Source organism: Gobio gobio (genome assembly GCF_949357685.1).
Source record: "Gobio gobio genome assembly, chromosome: 9".
NCBI classification, from domain to species: domain Eukaryota; kingdom Metazoa; phylum Chordata; class Actinopteri; order Cypriniformes; family Gobionidae; genus Gobio; species Gobio gobio.
The window spans coordinates 40,955,300-40,974,093 of NC_137115.1; the positions used below are offsets into that span (position 1 = coordinate 40,955,300).

At 38.5% G+C, this 18,794-nt stretch overlaps 2 protein-coding genes across 3 annotated transcripts in view; both read left to right on the top strand.

Moving 5' to 3' along the window:
* itpr2 (inositol 1,4,5-trisphosphate receptor, type 2) overlaps window positions 1-13,105 on the top strand; it is a 119,299-nt gene extending 106,194 nt beyond the window's left edge. For both annotated transcript variants that reach the window (XM_079826041.1, XM_079826042.1), the window contains exons 56-57: window positions 7,680-7,841; window positions 11,568-13,105. In XM_079826041.1, coding sequence (XP_079682167.1) covers window positions 7,680-7,841; window positions 11,568-11,651 — 246 coding nt within the window. In that variant the 3' untranslated portion in view covers window positions 11,652-13,105. The remainder of the gene's footprint in view (window positions 1-7,679; window positions 7,842-11,567) is intronic.
* LOC307131743 (uncharacterized protein) overlaps window positions 1-18,794 on the top strand; it is a 676,237-nt gene that overhangs the window by 192,164 nt on the left and 465,279 nt on the right. The window lies entirely within an intron of this gene.

Consider the following 18,794-nt stretch of genomic DNA (forward strand, 5'->3'; position numbering starts at 1 on the left):
AAACAGTAACCGAATGCAAAACACTACAGTCTGGCTTTTAAATTGGAATGGGTGTAAGTGTGTGTTTGTAGACTCCACCTGATTCACCTGAAAACACAACTAATGCCACTCTCTGCAAAAGCAGCACACCCTAGCTTCTCTGCTCATATTCAAAGAGAAAACACTTCTAGAGAAAGACACCTATTAAGCGCAGCAGTTTAAACTGCATGTTTACATTGATGTGTGTGTGTGTGCGCGTGCGGGTGTGTGATTATCACTCACAGGCTGCTGGAGAGGGAGTGTGAGCAGGTACTGCAGCAGTCACAGCATTATGTAACCCATCTCAAGTGGCCTACTATTAGCTCAGCCTATCCTCGCACGTGTTTTCCTGTCCCACACACACACACACACACCTGCTACGCCGCTCATTATCACACAGTGAGTCAGGCGTCTCCTTGGCAACACCGTCGTCATGCGCTGTCGGCAGGAACGAGAGAGCAAAAACTCTTCGGCCTCTAGACTTGTGATCAATGCAAGTTCAAAGGTCACTTATTCACCGTTGGATCCGTTTCTCCCAGCTGGGCGTCTCAGGATGTGTGTATGTGTGTGTGAAGAGAGATGACTGCAGGAGTGCGTGTGCAGTGGCCAGCCATACTAATCAAACTGATTATTGCAATCATGCTGCTATTTCCAGAGCAGAGTCGATAGCAGCACTCTGAAACTGCCTTTCCATTGCAAAACAGCATCTTTATGATGATGAGAGACGAGGACACGTGATCGAACGATTATGCTGTCTGTCAGATTGGACAAGAATTTTAATGGCACTTTAATGACACCTTTCCCACACACAAGTCTGCAGTCGTGTGCTTGTGCAAAAGCGTATATATGTACGTTTGTGAGGTGTTAGCTACTGTTATTTGCCGCTTTTAAACCACATTTGGTGATGTGCGTAATTTGATGTTAAAATACTTCTATCCCTTAATAATTGAGTCAATGATATGTAATCCATTTGGTTCTTTGTTTGGGGTCTTTTTTTAAAAATAACTGGAAGAACCGGAAGATTTGGTTTCAAAGCGAAATGCGCCTATTTAAGTGAGTTTGTCATGGTACCGTTTTGTTGTTGTGTTTTCATGAACCCACAATTCAAGCAACCCAACCCCGAATTGGCGCTAATTTTAAACCGAAACTAAAATGAGCTCGGCCGACTGGCGTTCATTCACGGCCGCATTGGCAGTCATTCACGGCCACACAGTGTGTGTTCAGTCTGGCGCATTTTCAGTTCATGCTTATGGAAGCTTAACTTTCATAGGAATTCATTGAGAACACTCGCTTTGCTCTGCACCACTCCGTTATGAATGCCTGTGCGGTCGTCTGTGTCTTGCATTCTGTGAGGGAGATCCCACCTCTATGGGCGGGTTGAAAACATGTTGAACTAACTCCTACTACTGGCTGTAGTCTCTAGCCTCTGGCCAAAAAAGCCTCAGATGACGCAAAATGACTATATTTGCATAATCAGAGGCTTTTTTTCCAGACATAAAATACATAAATCTCTCGTCTTAGGGGGATATGAGGGAAGCACAATCATTTGAATATACTACCGGGTTTCTAATGATACAAAACTTAATGCTAAATCGCTGAAGTAACCCTTTAAAGGGGACCTATTATGCAAAATTCCTTTTTATGTTGTTTTTGACCATATTATGTCCGCAGTGTGTACACAACCACCATATTGTGGTAATAATCCATCCAATCCGTTTTTAGTTTCTCCATAAATCTGAAACTGTGTCTCAAAATGAGCCGTTCAGGAATGTGCTCCAGTGTGACATCACATTTGAACAGGCCCCGCCCACAACAGGTGACAGAATCTGCCCTATTAGCTTAGCCCCTCCCCTGAATGAGCTGTACGACTGTGTACTGACTGTGACTGTGTCTTCTGGAAAGTGGGGTGGGGAGCAGCAGCTCATTTGCATTTAAAGTAGTGGTGGGCTGTTATCGGCGTTAACGTGCTGCGTTAATGTGAGACTCTTATCGGGCGATTTAAAAAAAAATTCGCCGTTAATCTATTCTCAAAGTTGGGTTGGGAGCAGGGTCTATACTACGCAAGCTATGATGACTTTCACCTTGATATTTTATAACACAGTCGTAACCAGCTCACAGAAACAGTGGGATCCATGTGTGCGTCAGGTCTTAAAGGGACAGAAGTTATTTATTATTCAAACTACAAAAAGACAAACGATCACTTACGAGCACACATATTCTGAATGCCTTCGGCAGAATTCAAATGAGCCATTTTAATATAGATTAATCTAGATGAATTCCAAGATTACAGTGAGATGAATCTAGATTAAACAATTTAAATTTAAAGACACATGCATGAAAACAGCATGATTTAATAAATGATCTGTGGTATTTTTTGAGCTAAAACTTCACAGACACAATCTGGGGGACATCTTGTAAAAAGGTCCCCTTTAAAAAAAGAAACGTTTGAATGGTAGTTTACCATTGTGAGAATTGTATATTTTTAAAAAAATATTGTCCATCCTATAAAGTTTTTATTTTAGTTGTTTCGCGGTCAGTGTTACCGGAAGTGTCTCAGCCGGTATAAGCCACTCCGAAATTTTGACATGCATCACAATTAAAATAACAAGGTCTAATTTGGTAACATTAATTAATGTGTGTAATGTATGAGTACGTTTTAATATTATACTGTAGACTAGAAGTATTGTTAATTGTTGATTCATGTTAACTAATGTAGTTAACTAATCTTAACAAATAAAAACTCTTACCCCAACCTTTTTAACGGTACTATCAATTCAATTAACTAATATTTTTTATTCATTCAAAACATTAATATTTGCCTTGCACAGAGTTTATGAAGCAACTGGATGGCCTTTATCATTGAATGTTCAATGTTAATTAATCATAGATCATTTATGATAAATTATGATCAGGTGACCCTGACCAAACTCTCAATGTTGTCCAAGTTTCATGAGAGATACTTTGTCCCTGCTTTATCTTTCTTTTCTTTTTTTTCTGCTGGCCGGTCATAACAAAGTTGTTTTCATGTTTGGTTTTTCGCTCCCATGTTTGGTTTTTTTCACTCCTCAGGTTGCATCTTTACTAAAAAAAAATGGGGCAGTTCATGAGACTCGACCCTCACAATCTGGTCTCTGTTCATCCGTCCTCACTCCACTTTATGTTTTCCCACTTCCCTTAATGTTTTCATAGAGTTCATAATGCACCATTCCCTTGAACCAATTTGCCACAATTTATGCCCAATCCCAATTTTCCCCTTTTTCCTGTTTAAGATCCAATAAAACATTCTGCAAAACAATTTTGCTCTTTTCAAGTGAGACAGAGGTGCTTTGTCCCGTTTTTGATCTGAAAGACTCCTTGACCTTGTTCATTCGACTGTTTCTCAGAAGAGCAATGTGTTTTTTCAGCGTGTTTTTCTTGGAAAGCCTCATTCCCTATTGTATAGCGGAGAAAAGCACTGTGTTCGAGTCAGAATGTGTGCGTGCCCGGGTGTGTCTCCTCGTGAGTGTGTGTTGTTTCATAATTGTGTAAGGGAAGGCAGTCTTTTCCCACCTCTAAACATATCCTGGATCTCTCTGTGCACCTTGCAACGCTCCTGTCAGGCCGACTGTGAAAAGCACCTTACATAACTGCTGTGATGAGACACCCCTCCTTATCTCAAACACGCCACAAACCCCAGACTAGATAAACGCATATACACACACACTAATCACATACACGCTCACACACACAATTTGAAGGACACAAACAAATATCCTGTACATGAGCTACTGTGTGGGCACACACACTTTACAAACATAATGACTCACTGTTATTATCAAAAACACAAAAAGGCATTTATAACACTCACTGCAGTTGATTTTCAGGACTACTTCCTGTTTCTAAATGTATCTTTGCATCCAGGTGTTTAAGTTCTACCTCCTATATGATTTTTATCTGGGAGTTTTAGCACACTTGCTCATATTTCTAAGCTTACTATTGCTAGTAGAGAGGGGTCATGATGATTGACTTGAAGTCTGTTTTCTAGTGTAGTCAGGCTATAATTCACTTGGTCTTGGTTTCATATTCTTTTAGATTTGTATCATTTAGTTTGTTTTTGAGAATGATGTTAGACATCTTTTCTATGTTGACACCAAGTGATGTGTTTGCATTCTTAATTGGATTTTTCGCTGTTCTAACTTTGCACGATTAAAAGGTTTTTGTTTTAGTACACTACCATTCAAAAGTTTGCGGTCTGTACGTTTTAATACTTTTATTCAGCAAGGATACATTAAATGGAACAAAGGTAATATTAAAGGCTTTTGGGTCATTCCGTGTCAAATCAACCAAATGTATACATAAATAGTGATGAAAGCCAAAATATTAAATGTCATGGATGTATATTTACTGAGTAATTCACTATTTTGTAGAGGGGGTCAAAATGACAATTTTCCAGAGATTTGGAGCCAAATTATAGGGGGGTGTAAATGACTTTTGAAAGATGGCAGCATCATTATATTTTTTGTTTTATTTGTAAAATCTGTTGACTTTAGCCATCTTTGTTGCATTTAATGCCAATGGTGACACTTCAAAAATGGGATGAAGCACTTCTTGTGTTTTATGTTTTTAACTTTGCATGCCTGTATCTCAAGAAGTATTAAAGAACCCAATATCCTTTTCCATTTTGTTTTTAACAAATGTATTATAGCCCTATATGGATCAATTTCAGAGATATTGGGATCTTAATATGGCGCTAAGAGTAAATTGTTAAATTGGTCAAAATCTAAATGTGGGTCACCTTTTCTACAGCTGATACTTTTTTCTTTCAAAGAGGGAACAGCTGAAGAATAAATAATGTTGAAACTAGAAATGTATCTTGTTTTTTTTCTATCAAAACAATTGCATAGAACATACCTGTCTGAGTGCCATAAACATTGTTTTTCCAAAGTTTGCATGCCTGTAACTCAAAAAGTATTGAATATATCTCAATATGATTTTAAATTCTGGTTCTTTACAAACTTTTCTTTTGAAATCATAATTTTCAAGGCGCTAAATGGTTCAATCCTAACGATATGGGGATCTCAATGCGGCTCCATGTTCAAATTGTTGAATTGTACCCATTTTCAATGGTCGAAAACCAAATGTTTTTCAAACAGCTGACACTTATTGCATTTAAAAGGGAATGTCTAAAGAATATCAAAACAATTTCATACGTCATGGGTCTCTGACTACCAAAAAAATCCACTGTAATGGTCAAGTTGAAGCACATTAACTTGTTCTCAAAAGTGTTTTTATAAGAATCTATATTTGAATTAGTTTCAGGGATATTTTGGAGGAAAGGATTTTGTTCATTGTAACAGCTTCTGAAGCTACAAAGAGTTCAAATACTGGCATCCCAGTATCTCTGGGATTGAACCATGAAGATTCCAAAACAGTTTCATACGAACAAGAATCTAAAATGATCAGCTGTTTGAAAAGTTACCCACATTTGGTTTTCAACCATTGAAAATGGCTAAAATTCAACAATTTGGACATGGAGTCACGTTGGGATCCCCATATCTATGGGATTGAACCATATAGGGCCTTCAAAAAGGTTTCAAAAGAAATATTTGTTAAGAACCAGAATCTAAAATCATATTGAAATTTCTTTAATACTTTTAGAGTTACAGGCATGCAAACCTTGGAAAAAGAATATGTATGGCACTCAGAAAGGTATGTTCAATGCAATTGTGTTGATAGAAATTTTTTTTTTTTTTTAGTTTCAACATTATTTATTCTTCAGATATTCCTCTTTAAAAGTAAAAAAAGTTTCAGCTGTATGCAAAGTGACCCACATTTGGTTTTTGAACTTTAGAACAAACTTCAGCCAAAAAAACGGGGCTTTTTCCCTTTTTTAAACGGTCACCGTTGGCTTATAATGCAACAAATGTTGCTAAAGTCAACAGTTTTTACTAATAGACCTACCAATCTCTGTGTAAAAATAAAATAATGATGCTGCCATCTTTCAAAAGTCATTTTACCCCTCTGTAATCTGGCTCCAAATCTCAATTTGTCATTTTGACCCCTCTACAAAATAGTGGATTACTCAATAAATATACATCCATGACATTTCATATTTTGGCTTTCTTCTTCTTTTTCCAGATTTGTTTTATTTTTATCTTTTTAGCAGAGGACCTCATGTTGACTTAACATGGAATGACCCTTTTAAATTGTTACAAAAATATTCTATTCCAAATAAATCCTGTTCTTTTGAACTTTTTACTCAACAAGTGACACTGAAGACTGGAGTAATGATGCTGAAATCACAGGAATAATTATGTTTAAAATATATTAGATTAGAAATGTAGTTTATTTAAATTGTAATATTTCACAATATTACTGTTTTTCTGTATTTTTGATCAAATAAATGCAGCCTTGGTGAGAATAAGAAAACATTAAAAAATATCTTACCGACACCAAACTTTTAAACAGTAGTGTATATTAATTTTGCATTGTTTCTATCCATGACCTTATTAGAACAGACTTGCGACACATTTTTGAGGCCCACCATTTGCTATGGAGGCAGTTTCTTAGTGACAACATGCTGTGCTTTAGTGCACTACAGTCTTTGAGGCCTTTAACAGCTACTGTTATGCAACACAACTCTGCTGCTATACTTGCAGTGTAGAGCGTGAGACTGTCAGCAGGGTAAAACGTCCTCCAGAAGTTGTCGTTAAATTATACAGCCATTACAGCCGCTTTTGTTACACATTCACCGCATTCAGGAAGGATTTTGTAGACAATTACTGTCATTCTTCAAATGACCTGTTGTGTGCAGTGTTCCTGTTATCATCTATAATCTGTAAGTCTTCGTTTTTTGTGAGAACTATTATTGTTTTGTAGTTATTTAGTTGAATACATCTGTTAACCATTTGAAAAGCTGCACTTAAGCCATTAGTCCATATATCACAATGCAACGTGCCACTTTTTTTTTTTAGCAGTCTTGTTCTAGAAGTATTATTTCCCATTTATTTTCTCCCTTTCCTTTAATATCGGTAGGGGAAAATAAAGGTGCAAGAGTGTGTGGTTAATGTCTTTTTTTCATGCATTGAGAATGACTTGAATATCAATCAAAATGGAGTACAAAACAACATGTATTAAACATGTATATCATTCAAATATTTGGGGTCAGTAAGAATTTTTAGCATTTTTGAAAGAAATCTCTTATGCTCCCCGAGGCTTTGTTTAATTGATCAAAAATACAGTAATAACAGTAACTGTATTTCTATTTTTTTTTTTTTTTTTTTCTATTTTTAAAATGTAATTTATTCCTGTGATGGCAAAGCTGAATTTTCAGGAGCCATTTTTGTGTCACATGATCGTTCAGAAATCATTCTGATCTGGTGCTCAAGAAACCTTTCTTATTATTATCACTGTTGAAAAGAGTTGTGCTGCTTAATATTTTGTGGAAATTGATCTTTCTGGGCTGGATTCTTAGAAGGTTCAAAAGAACAGCATTTGTTTTAAATCATCCAGCCTCCTTGCTGAATAAAGGTATTCATTTCTTTAAAAGAAAAAAATCTTGCTCACCCAAATTTTAAAATGATAGTGTAAATGTGTAACACAAAATTAGCAAAACAGTCAAATGTCCATAATGCTATATATGTTTGGGAAACAACATTCACATCTCTCTCTCTTCCCTTCAGGAGATGAATCTGGACTGGTTTCCCCGGATGCGGGCCATGTCTTTGGTGAGCTCGGAGGGAGAGAGCGAACAGAACGAGATCCGATCGCTTCAGGAGAGACTGGACACCACTGTCACTCTCGTGGCTCAGCTGTCTGGCCAGCTGTCTGAGCTTAAAGAACAGGTAACATACAGCACACCATCCAATGGTTTCACAGAGCTTCGTCTTTTTTACCTCACGGGGCCTCTGAAGTGTTTACTAATAGGCCCTGCTGTGGAAGTGCGTCAGAGCTGGGGTGGGGCGGTTCCCCGGGGCGATGTGGATGTTCCGGCTTTGCTCCGCTGTGTCGGATCACTGCCATCACCTGCCTGGCCCACATGTGATTCCGCACAAACAGTTTAACTTATTCACATGACACAAGGAGAGGGAGAACTATGGGTTCTTACGGAATGACGTTAGAAAAGAAATTGCTGCCCTATGGCTCAGTTCTTTTTTTCAAGTGTCTCACTAAGGTCTGCGTGTTTGTTTGACCTTAGACTTCAGAGTTGAACTGTGTTCTGTGCAGAAACACACAAGAACTGCACAGTCATTGAGAATCGGCAGTGATCCAAACCAGTGGGCCAGAAACATTCGAACTAGAACTATTAACTACACCGTGGTGCCCCTCACAACCTCCAGCGGTCCTTCTGATTCCGGACGGTCACGAGGAGTGGGCTTACTGTAATTCTCCTGGCAGGGCTGGATGCTAAATAACTTATTAAAGTGATTTCTGCTCCGACAGCCAGGCCTAATTAAACAGATCTTCCTCACCTCTCAGCTCGAGCCAGGCTGAGATCCAGCTCAGATGCAGTAGGCGAAATCCGAACTTGTCATGTGTTCAGAAAAACAGACTCTCTCTGATTTAGTGTAGAACACTGTGTTCCACCGCCATTTTCTCGCTAGGGCTGTTTACTGTAGATCCTTCTTTTTGTCTGGAACAGCCATGAGGTTGAAAAAAGGTACTGTAGTGGCCAAAAGTAATGCAAGATTTCTTTTACTGTCCCTACAAGTTCAATTAAATCTTTAAATACGAGGGAAAAACAAAACACTTTAACTTGTTAAAAAAAAAAAAAAAGGCAAACTAAAGCAACAGGCTTTATTTTACTTAAAATAAAAACTGTGGAAAAAGGCATAGATAAACAAAAAGCTCACAGGAAAAAGCATACATTTACTACAACATCAGTTATTAATATTTTGTTGCTTGTCTCTTGCTTTTACGTGTGTTCATAGTTTCTTTGTAAGCCTGACCAAAAATGATGTCCACTTAAAGAGACAGTTCACCCAAAAATGAAAATTAGCCCATGATTTACTCAACCTCAAGTCATCCGAGGTGTATATGTCATTCTATCAAGATGAAGTATCAAGATGCATGTTGACTAAATTCAAGCATTAAAGAGAAAACAGTGTCTTCACTTTTACCTTTTTACACATTCATTTCCCGCATATAATTGAATGAGGAAAGGAAAAACAAAAGAAAACGGCAACAACAGACTAGCATGTTGACTACTTGAACATACATTTTGCTCTCCTTTCTTTCTGGCCAGCAAAATTCTCAGTGACTCTCTGATTAAAGTCAGTCATCTCAGTAGTGTCATGAGTCATGACGTTTGCATTGTTCAGTCAGATATTTGAGGTCTCTTACCCCCGTTGTTGTCCACAAAACTTCAGTACCGACACTTTAATATAAAAGACAGGGAAAGCAATAAAGGGCATTGCTAACAACACATCCAGCCAGCCACCTACGTTTCTCATAACAAGCGCGTGGAGCTCCGAGTGCAGCTTCATCCTCTGTCTCTGGCCTGCTGCTGGATTTGTAAATCGCGTTGGTCTGGTTCGGGATCCTTTATCCTTTTTTTTCTTCCAACGAGCGCCTTGTGAAAGAATTTGGTTTAACTGCTGCCATCTCTACGAAAGTGATCATCCTAACAAAGTTTTGGCGGAGTCGGAGTGACGATGTCGCCCGCGCACTTTCGCTTTAGTGGCCAAGAGCGGAAAGTTGAATGACGGGAGACGAGAACCAATCAGATTGGATAAAATAACACGCATCCAATTCTGATTTGCCAGGGCCTGTGCAGTGACCTGCGTCCAGAGGAGGCTCTTTAAGAAACCAATTAGAGACCAGCTTCAGGTCACATGCTGCCCGTAGATTTTTCCATTTGACATCCATTTGTCCGGCGTCCCTCGCGCATTAAACCGCATGAAACATATTGAAGAACATATAAAATAGTTAACCCATCAAAGCCAGTTTTTATTAAATGCTGAGGCTCTTACTAACAGCCGGCACGTCGTATGAGTAAACTATTTTATTTTTATTTCACTTTTATATAATTTTTGTGTACATGTATATTTCTGGAATTTTGATGGGGGCGGCGCCCCAGCGCCCTCTATTGACCAGCCTCCACTGCTTCTTTCAGACTAATAAAATCGTTATATTGAAAAAGTCCTGGCTCTTCCAAGCTTTATAATGGCAGTGACTGTTGCTCTGTTTTTGAAGTCCATAAAAAATGCGTCTGTCCGTCAAATAACGTGCTCCACACGGCTCCGGGGGGTTAATAAAGGCCTTCTGAAGCGAATCGATGAATTTGTGTAAGAGAAATATCCATATTTAAAACTGTGTAAAGTTAAGTGTCGGCCGATCCCCTTCCATATTCAATTTATGGAAAAAGTGTTGAAAGTGCCTCTGCCGATCAAAGGCTTGCGTTACCAGTTACGGTCATCAGACGTCGCGTACGCATCTTGAATTGCGAGATGGCACTTTCAACGCTTTGCCACAGAAGGCGATTTGCTGGAGCTTTACTTTATAAAGTTTTAAATATGGATATTTTTCTTTCACAAACGCATCGATTCGCTTTAGAAGGCCTTTATTAACCCCCCAGAGTCGTGTGGAGCACGTTATTTGACGGACTGATTAATTTTTTATGGACTTCAAAAACAGAGCAACAGTCACTGCCATTATAAAGCTTGGAAGTCTGCCATTATAAAGCCAGGACTTTTTAAATATAGCTCCGATTTTATTAGTCTGAAAGAAGAATGTCATATACACCTAGGATGACTTAAGGGGGAGTAAATCATGGGCTAATTTTCATTTTTGGGTGAACTATCCCTTTAATTGGGTCATTCCTGCACCGCTCTATTGGTCGATCTCATGTGAGAGAGAGAAGAGAAGAGATGTTGTTGCAAGACTTTTAGTAAAGATTTATGTACTTTACTTTACTGATAAGTAAAAAACAAAGAAGAAACCTTTTTTTTTAATGAAAAATTATAAATTGTGAGCTGTTTTTTTTTTCACTGTAAATTAAAAGATGACTTAAACCCTTCCAAAAACAGTGCATAAAATGTCTCATTAGATCTATTAAAGTTTTTAATGCATAGAGTAAGGGAAGTTACAGTTAACAAATTAACAGGTTTTTACTGTAGTCTTGCAATGTTAAACTGACAATCTTTTTTACAGTGTAGGCTATTTTTTTTAGAGGTGACTCTTTTGTGTGTGTGTTTTTGTGTGTGTGTGTGTGTGTGTGTGTGTGTGTGTGTGTGTGTGTGTGTGTGTGTGTGTGTGTGTGTGTGTGTGTGTGTGTGTGTGTGTGTGTGTGTGTGTGTGTGTGTGTGTGTGTGTGTGTGTGTGTGTGTGTGTGTGTGTGTGTGTGTGTGTGTGTGTGTGTGTGTGTGTGTGTGTGTGTGTGTGTGTGTGTGTGTGTGTGTGTGTGTGTGTGTGTGTGTGTGTGTGTGTGTGTGTGTGTGTGTGTGTGTGTGTGTGTGTGTGTGTGTGTGTGTGTGTGTGTGTGTGTGTGTGTGTGTGTGTGTGTGTGTACTACATCACTAAATTGGCTTTTTCTGTTTTGTGTGTGTGTGTGTTTATATCCACATGTACAGATGACTGAGCAAAGGAAGAATAAACAGAGACTGGGCTTTCTGGGACCATCACAAATAAACCATCAAATCCCCCCTGCACACTGAGAATGAACTTATCACCTCTCCACACACACACTCACACACAGATGCTGATGTTCACACCATGAACAACACTACACTCATGGTGATATCACACGTTACATCATGCCATGACAGTTGTCCAGTTAGAACGGAAACAACTACAGACTTTCAGTGTTTTCTCATTTAAATCTTCTAGACGGAAGACGTTTGTTAATGCACAGTGTCGGATCTTGTTTATTTGGAAAATCACAAACCCTGGTCTTATGAGGGCACATCCATTTTCTCCCAGAGCACTCGGGCAGTCTTTGGAAGGGTTGTCTGATTTTTTTAATATGTAAGAGTCAAGTATTAACTCCCTCACAATTTAATTGTCCTGTCCATAACTGGAGTATTGCTCAAAGTGGACTTTAATCTGTGCTGGAATAACTGGAGAGATAAAGTGCCTTTAGGTGGTTTCATAGTTTTTTTTATAATTCACAATTACTTTCATGAATGATACCAGACTGGAAACATTGTTATCTCATAATCAGACAATCATGTGACTGTTGGAATCTGTTTGCATCACCTTTTACAAAGACCTAAACGCTAGTCTTAACTCTTAATGACTTTTATTGTGTATTTTATGTCAGAGATGTGACTATCATGTTTGTGCTTGCCTTATATACAGTTGTACAGAAAATAATAAAGAATTTATATTTGGTATTACAATGCTTAGTTCGACTGTCTGGATGTTGTGCAGAATGACTGTGGCCCAAAGTTAAACTATGGTTAAATTATGTGAATCAATGGAAGAAATGATTTGGGGAAGTTTGCATAAGCGTCTGTTTTGAGGTATTTGATGATGAGATCATTTTATGAAAGGAATTTTATTATTTTATAATTTTATTGAATATGTAGATGTTGTGTCTACACTGATAGCTGATATGATGCACATGTTATTAATCAGATCTGTGTACAGAGTTCAGATTTACTCACAGAAGTAAATTGAGATCACAAGAAGTGGATCTCAAATGCTATTTTAATGGACATGGCAACTCAACACTGTCCCAAAATAGTTAAGCATATAAAGTAAACACCTTTAAGTCAGACATCAAACATTATAATAGCATATGAATAAAGTTCCTTTCTTTTATTATTAGAAAGGATATAGCAATGAATTGTTAATTTTAATTTTTGTTTTGTAACTTTAAATTGGCCAAACACCTCGAATTTAACTTTTTCAGTTAAATCAATATAATGTATATCATAATATTCTTTATTTTGTATTATGAGGTTATTTTATACTAATCCATAGCATTTTTTCAGTTAATTTCTTCGTTGTTGTGTGCTTTTCTGCAACATTCATTTTATTGGCCGTCATCAAGTGTGAATATTTTTAGGACCATTTAACCTTTTTGAATTATGTCCAAATGTATTTTTGTTTGCATAGCTAGCAAGTGCCACAAATGTCACCAAGTGTCATACCGTTCCGATAAAGTAAAAAATAAAAATCTAAATGTAATTATTTACTTTTTTGGTCAAAAGTGACTGAAGAGCACCAGAGGGTAAAATCTATAATAAAATTGCACCTTATTTCATCATAAAATGATTGGTATATAATCAATAAATTTGTAAATCAAAGTCAATTGAGCTCAAATGTTTAGTGAAGTCAGAGTTTAATATAAGTACTGGAGAAAGTTACTTTTAAAAGTACTGTTACATTACTTTTGTGTTACTATTTCTCACCTGGGCTGGTCTTGTTTGTTTGAATTATTATTAAAAAAAAATTTATAACAACAAAAAAAGTTATATTTTTGGCAAATGTAGATGCCTTTTCACACCAAAAGTTAAATGAATAAAGCCTTGTTTATACTCGACGCGTCTGCGCGGCAAAAATTACGTCATCGCGGAGTGAGCGGTAGTGTGCGTGTTGAGTGCGTGAGACTCATAGGCCCTGTCCCAAATGGCACACTTTATGTGCACTTTCGGTCTTGTGGACTTACAATGGCCACTGCGTGCGCGTGTCCGTTAAGTACACGAGACCGCAGGGTGTCCCATTTGTCATTTTAGGTCTCAGAAGGGTGCTCGCCAGCGCCCCGTTTGAGGTCGATATGCGCACTTCTGCCGAGCCCGCACTGGTGCGAGCTACGCAGCGGACTTCTTCCCGGCAGTCAAAGCGGCATTACGTCGTGAAAGTACGGACCCAGAGGAAGACCGTGAGGGTTTAGGGTGCCATTTGGGACAGGGCCATTGACAGTAAAAGAAATGGACACAGCAACCCCATAGACTTCAACGCAGAAAAGTGAAGTCAATTAGAAGCAGTCACTTCCTGATGGCTTGACAACGTAGATGTAATGTGAGCAACCTGTCTGACAGTTGTAAGTCTTCTAGTAGTTGTGCTAAGTGAAATCTGAATCACCCAATCTTGCAGAGACGGAGAGCGTGAGCAGGGGCAACTTTTGGTAAGTATCCTGATTAATTATTTTGTCATTTTGAATAGTATTTATTTATTTTAAAATGTAACGCCAATATGCCATATTAAGTTAATGCATCCTGTCTATAGGCTACGGGTATATGCAGTAATTTCTCTACTGTGCGACAGAGAGTCGCGTGGTCATGACGCAATCGTTAGCCTATTTTTACAAAAACAGCTTCTACAGGGCGATAGTGTAAGATACAAGGTAATGGAGCATTTTATACATTGTTGTGTTTCTTTAGAAAAGCAATGGACAAATGGAGTCTTTAAACGCCTCAGACACAAGCTTTTTATATACTGAAACTCATGTTTGCATGACATGCGAGAACCAATGAGGTTCGTTCTCACGTGTTACTCAGCACGTTTGAGCTTCCACAAAAGCCAATGAGGTTTGTTCTTGCGTGTTAAGCTGGTTCGGTTGAGCTTCTGTTTAAGTTTGCTGAACGATGTTTATATGTGAATAAAAGCCTAAAAAAGCGATCGTGCCTCTTCAGAAAATTTGGACTAAACCACTCAATTCCCAACCCGATCTCACAGCAATTTGTATGTATTTTACGAGGTGGCTAATTTGTACGAATATGTACAACCTCACTCGTATGAATTAGTACGATTTTTGCTGTACGAATGACCTAACCTCAAACCCCGGCCCTAAACCTACCCATCACTTGCAGTATAGACAAATCGTATGAATTCATACGAGCAACGTCATGCGAATTTGTTCGAATTAGCCACCTCGTACAAATACATACGAATTGGTCGTGAGATAGCGTTGCAATTCCTATGGATTAGTTTTACGATCTTTTACTTGTTTAACTATTATGAACTTTTTGAAGCGTAAAAGTGGTAGTAGCTTAGCTGTCAATAGATGTACCGAAAGTCCATTTGTGTTCCGAAGATGAACAAAAGTCTTACGGGTTTGGAACGACATGAGGGACATGAGGCGAAATGTCATTTTTGGGTGAACTATCCCTTTAATCACGATTTCTCTCAGCATTGGGAGAAGAGATAGCCTAGAAATCTAGACGCACCCTAGTGGCAGCAAATCTAATTTGCAGCCAGGGTCGTCTAGCAACTCTCTGTTGGCTTGCGAGCTGGAAAAAAGAACAAAGAAGGGCACTGAAGTCATTCTTGAGAAAGGAAGATGTGTTCTGAGTTTTGCCAACCGGATATAAGGCAAAAGTTTAATCTATCAACTAGCTCCACTTCCCCTTCTTTGTTGCTGTGGTTGGTTGTTGCGCTATCCTATTGCGTGCAGAGGGAATTTGAAAGATAACCGTTTATCCCGCCCCCTCGGATTGAGTCCTGCCAATGGTGTGGGTCTGGCTTGTCAGGCTAGAGAAGAGAGGTGTCAGTCAATAAATGGGAAAACAAAGTAACTTAAAAGTAATGTGTTACTTTACTTGAAAAAGGTAATCTGATTACGTAACTCAAGTTACTTATTGAACACTGAAGTTACACTGAATTTGAACGATGTCGATAATGATTGCTGAATAATTTAGCATCAAAACATATTGATATTACTTAAGCTATAATATTGTTTTTAGGGTACAAGACTCTGCCTAGTTTTTCAGAGTACAAAGACCCACGTCTGCTCGTGCCTTCACACTGACACGGGTTAAAATTAGCCCCTGACGGCTTCATTATAGCTCACAGCTGTCACTAAGCAAGGGAAAGTCCAGCACGTCTGGAATGCACCATCAGGGACGAGAAGACTCTTACTAAATGTCCCCCACTCACACTGATCGCTCATCTGTTGGCAGGCGCATCTTTCCAACACAGAACAGGAACAATCAAATAGAAGCATAGCAGTTATTCAATGTTTTATAATTTCGTTGGAACTGGGAATTCAGTCTCCCCTCAGCATGCATGTCAATATTTTAAGGATGATAGATCCCTTATAAAGACTTAACACACACAGTCTTTCCCACAGTTCCATCATTCAGGTGTGCGCAGTTGGTAAGGCAAGACAGCGTACACCATCCTGCATAAACACACTCATTAATCTAAATATACCACCCTCCCTTCCTTCTTTCTGCATGTGATGGGTCTGCATGTGATTGTGCGTGTTGTTGTCATGCTGGTTGGTCGGAGAGCAGATGAGATCTGTCACATGAGCTGGTCTCGGAGCGGCGAGAGATCACCCCTGCTGCACTCTTTCCCAAAAGCACTGCAAATCTGAGGGGGATTTTTCATTTGACTCAGCGTTCCTGTTTAATCTAATAGTGTACGGAGTGACTTGCTGAAGTTCTGCAGGAGAGACAAAGAGATCTGCAAGAATGTGGCCCTTGTTTTTTTTTTGTGGAATGAAAAAGATGTTTATCAAAATGTTAACACTGCTCTTGTCCATACAATGAAAGTAAATGGTCATCTGTCAAACTCAAACAAATGACATAAAATGAATAGCATGTATACCATATAGTTTTTTAAAAGGTATATTTATTTCAGCAATGATGCGTTAAATTGATCAAAAGTGACTGTAAAGGCTTTTTTAATGTTAGAAAAGAGTTTTCATCAAAGGATCATGAAAAAATAGCATCAATGTTTCAAAAAAAAATATTAAGAAGCACAACTGTTGAACATTCATAATGGTAAGAAATGTTTCTTGAGCACCAAATCAGCATATTAGAATGATTTCTGAAGGATCATGTGACACTAAAGACTGGAGGAATAATGCTATCAAAGAAACTGAATTAAATAGAAATTGAAAATATATTTAAAATATAGATTAAATATGACCTGGACACAATCTTGTCAGCTCTTGTGTGATACACATAGCTAGGAAACTGATAATGAATTAAACAGAGAAAAGCATTCATGTACTGTTTTTACAAAGGCATATTATTACAAGAATAATATAGTAATATAATATAAAACAATCATTTGTGTCAACTCAAGGCCAGGGCACACAGTGAGGTACTTAAATTTGTGGATGGGATCCAGCGATGGCATATTTCAGTTTGTTTGGCATCATGAGAAAAACAAATAAGTATGAAATTCAGTTAATCATTTTTAAAGGACATGCAATTGGATGATGAAGGAGAGAGAGTTATGTAAATGCCTTTTATTAGAAATCAGCTCAAAGGAAAGATGAGTCATACAAAGCTTACATTTATGGGTGTTTTTTTCCTATGCCGAAGCATCATGTTGCATCTCTTCCAAACACCAGACTGAAGGTCTCTTTAAAGCAACAGACTCTTTTAACACCTCAGGCAGCTCTCTTCCTGTTGGCTCTGGCAGTCGTTTTAATTTGCTTAAGTTTCATTTACAATGAGCTAATGAGTAGAGACTGAGCTTTTTTGGATTGATTGTCAAGTTTCACTCAATTTTCAACTTGCCATAAATATACAACTTATGTAAAATTAAAAGAAAGGTTAAACACCATTTAGCCTTTCAGTGCATGTACTGTAGGCTATCTGAAGGCAGTGACTTGCTGTTTGTCTAAGTACCCCTTTAACCCCCCCTTCCCCCATCTCTGATTGGCTGCTGTTCACTGGCTGTATGATCTGGGACTTCAGTCCACAAGCCTGTCCAAACCCGTCACTTTCATTTCTGACTGCTGTGTACACTGAGTGTTGTTGATTTTTTTCATGTTCTCTAGATGGTTTTTCAGTTTAAGAACTACTGTATATATTTTGGTATGTTTGTCTTGTGTTAAGAGTATGCTTCTGTGTATATTCTCATGTCTGAGTATGTAATTTGGCTTAATTTACACCTCTTTCAATATATACAGTGGGGCAAAAAAGTATTTAGTCAGCCACCAATTGTGCAAGTTCTCCCACTTAAAAAGATGAGAGAGGCCTGTAATTTTCATCATAGGTACACCTCAACTCTGAGAGACAGAATGAGAAAAAAAATCCAGAAAATCACATTGTCTGATTTTTAAAGAATTTATTAGCAAATTATGGTGGAAAATAAGTATTTGGTCACCTACAAAAGGATTTCTGGCCCTCACAGACCTGTAACTTCTTCTTTAAGAGACTCCTCTGTCCTCCACTCGTTACCTGTATTAATGGCACCTGTTTGAACTCGTTATCAGTATAAAAGACACCTGTCCACAACCTCAAAGAGTCAGACTCCAAACTCCACTATGGCCAAGACCAAAGAGCTGTCAAAGGACACCAGAGCAATTATTAGAAAATGGAAGACATACAAGACCACTGATAATCTCCCTCGATCTGAGGCTCCATGCAAGATCTCACCCCATGAGGTCAAAATGATCACAAGAACGGTGAGCAACAATCCCAGAACCACAATGGGGGACCTAGTGAATAACCTTCAGAGAACTGGGACCAAAGTAACAAAGGCTACCATCAGTAACACACTACGCCGCCAGGGACTCAAATCCTGCAGTGCAAGACGTTTCCCCCTGCTTAAGCCGGTACATGTCCGGGCCCGTCTGAAGTTTGCTAGAGAGCATTTGGATGATCCAGAAGAGGATTGGGAGAATGTCATATGGTCAGATGAAACCAAAATAGAACTTTGTGGTAAAAACTGCTGAGTTGCATCCAAAGAACACCATACCTAGTGTGAAGCATGGGGGTGGAAACATCATGCTTTGGGGCTGTTTTTCTGCAAAGGGACCAGGACGACTGATCCGTGTAAAGGAAAGAATGAATGGGGCCATGTATCGTGAGATTTTGAGTAAAAACCTCCTTCCATCAGCAAGGGCATTGAAGATGAAACGTGGCTGGGTCTTTCAGCATGACAATGAT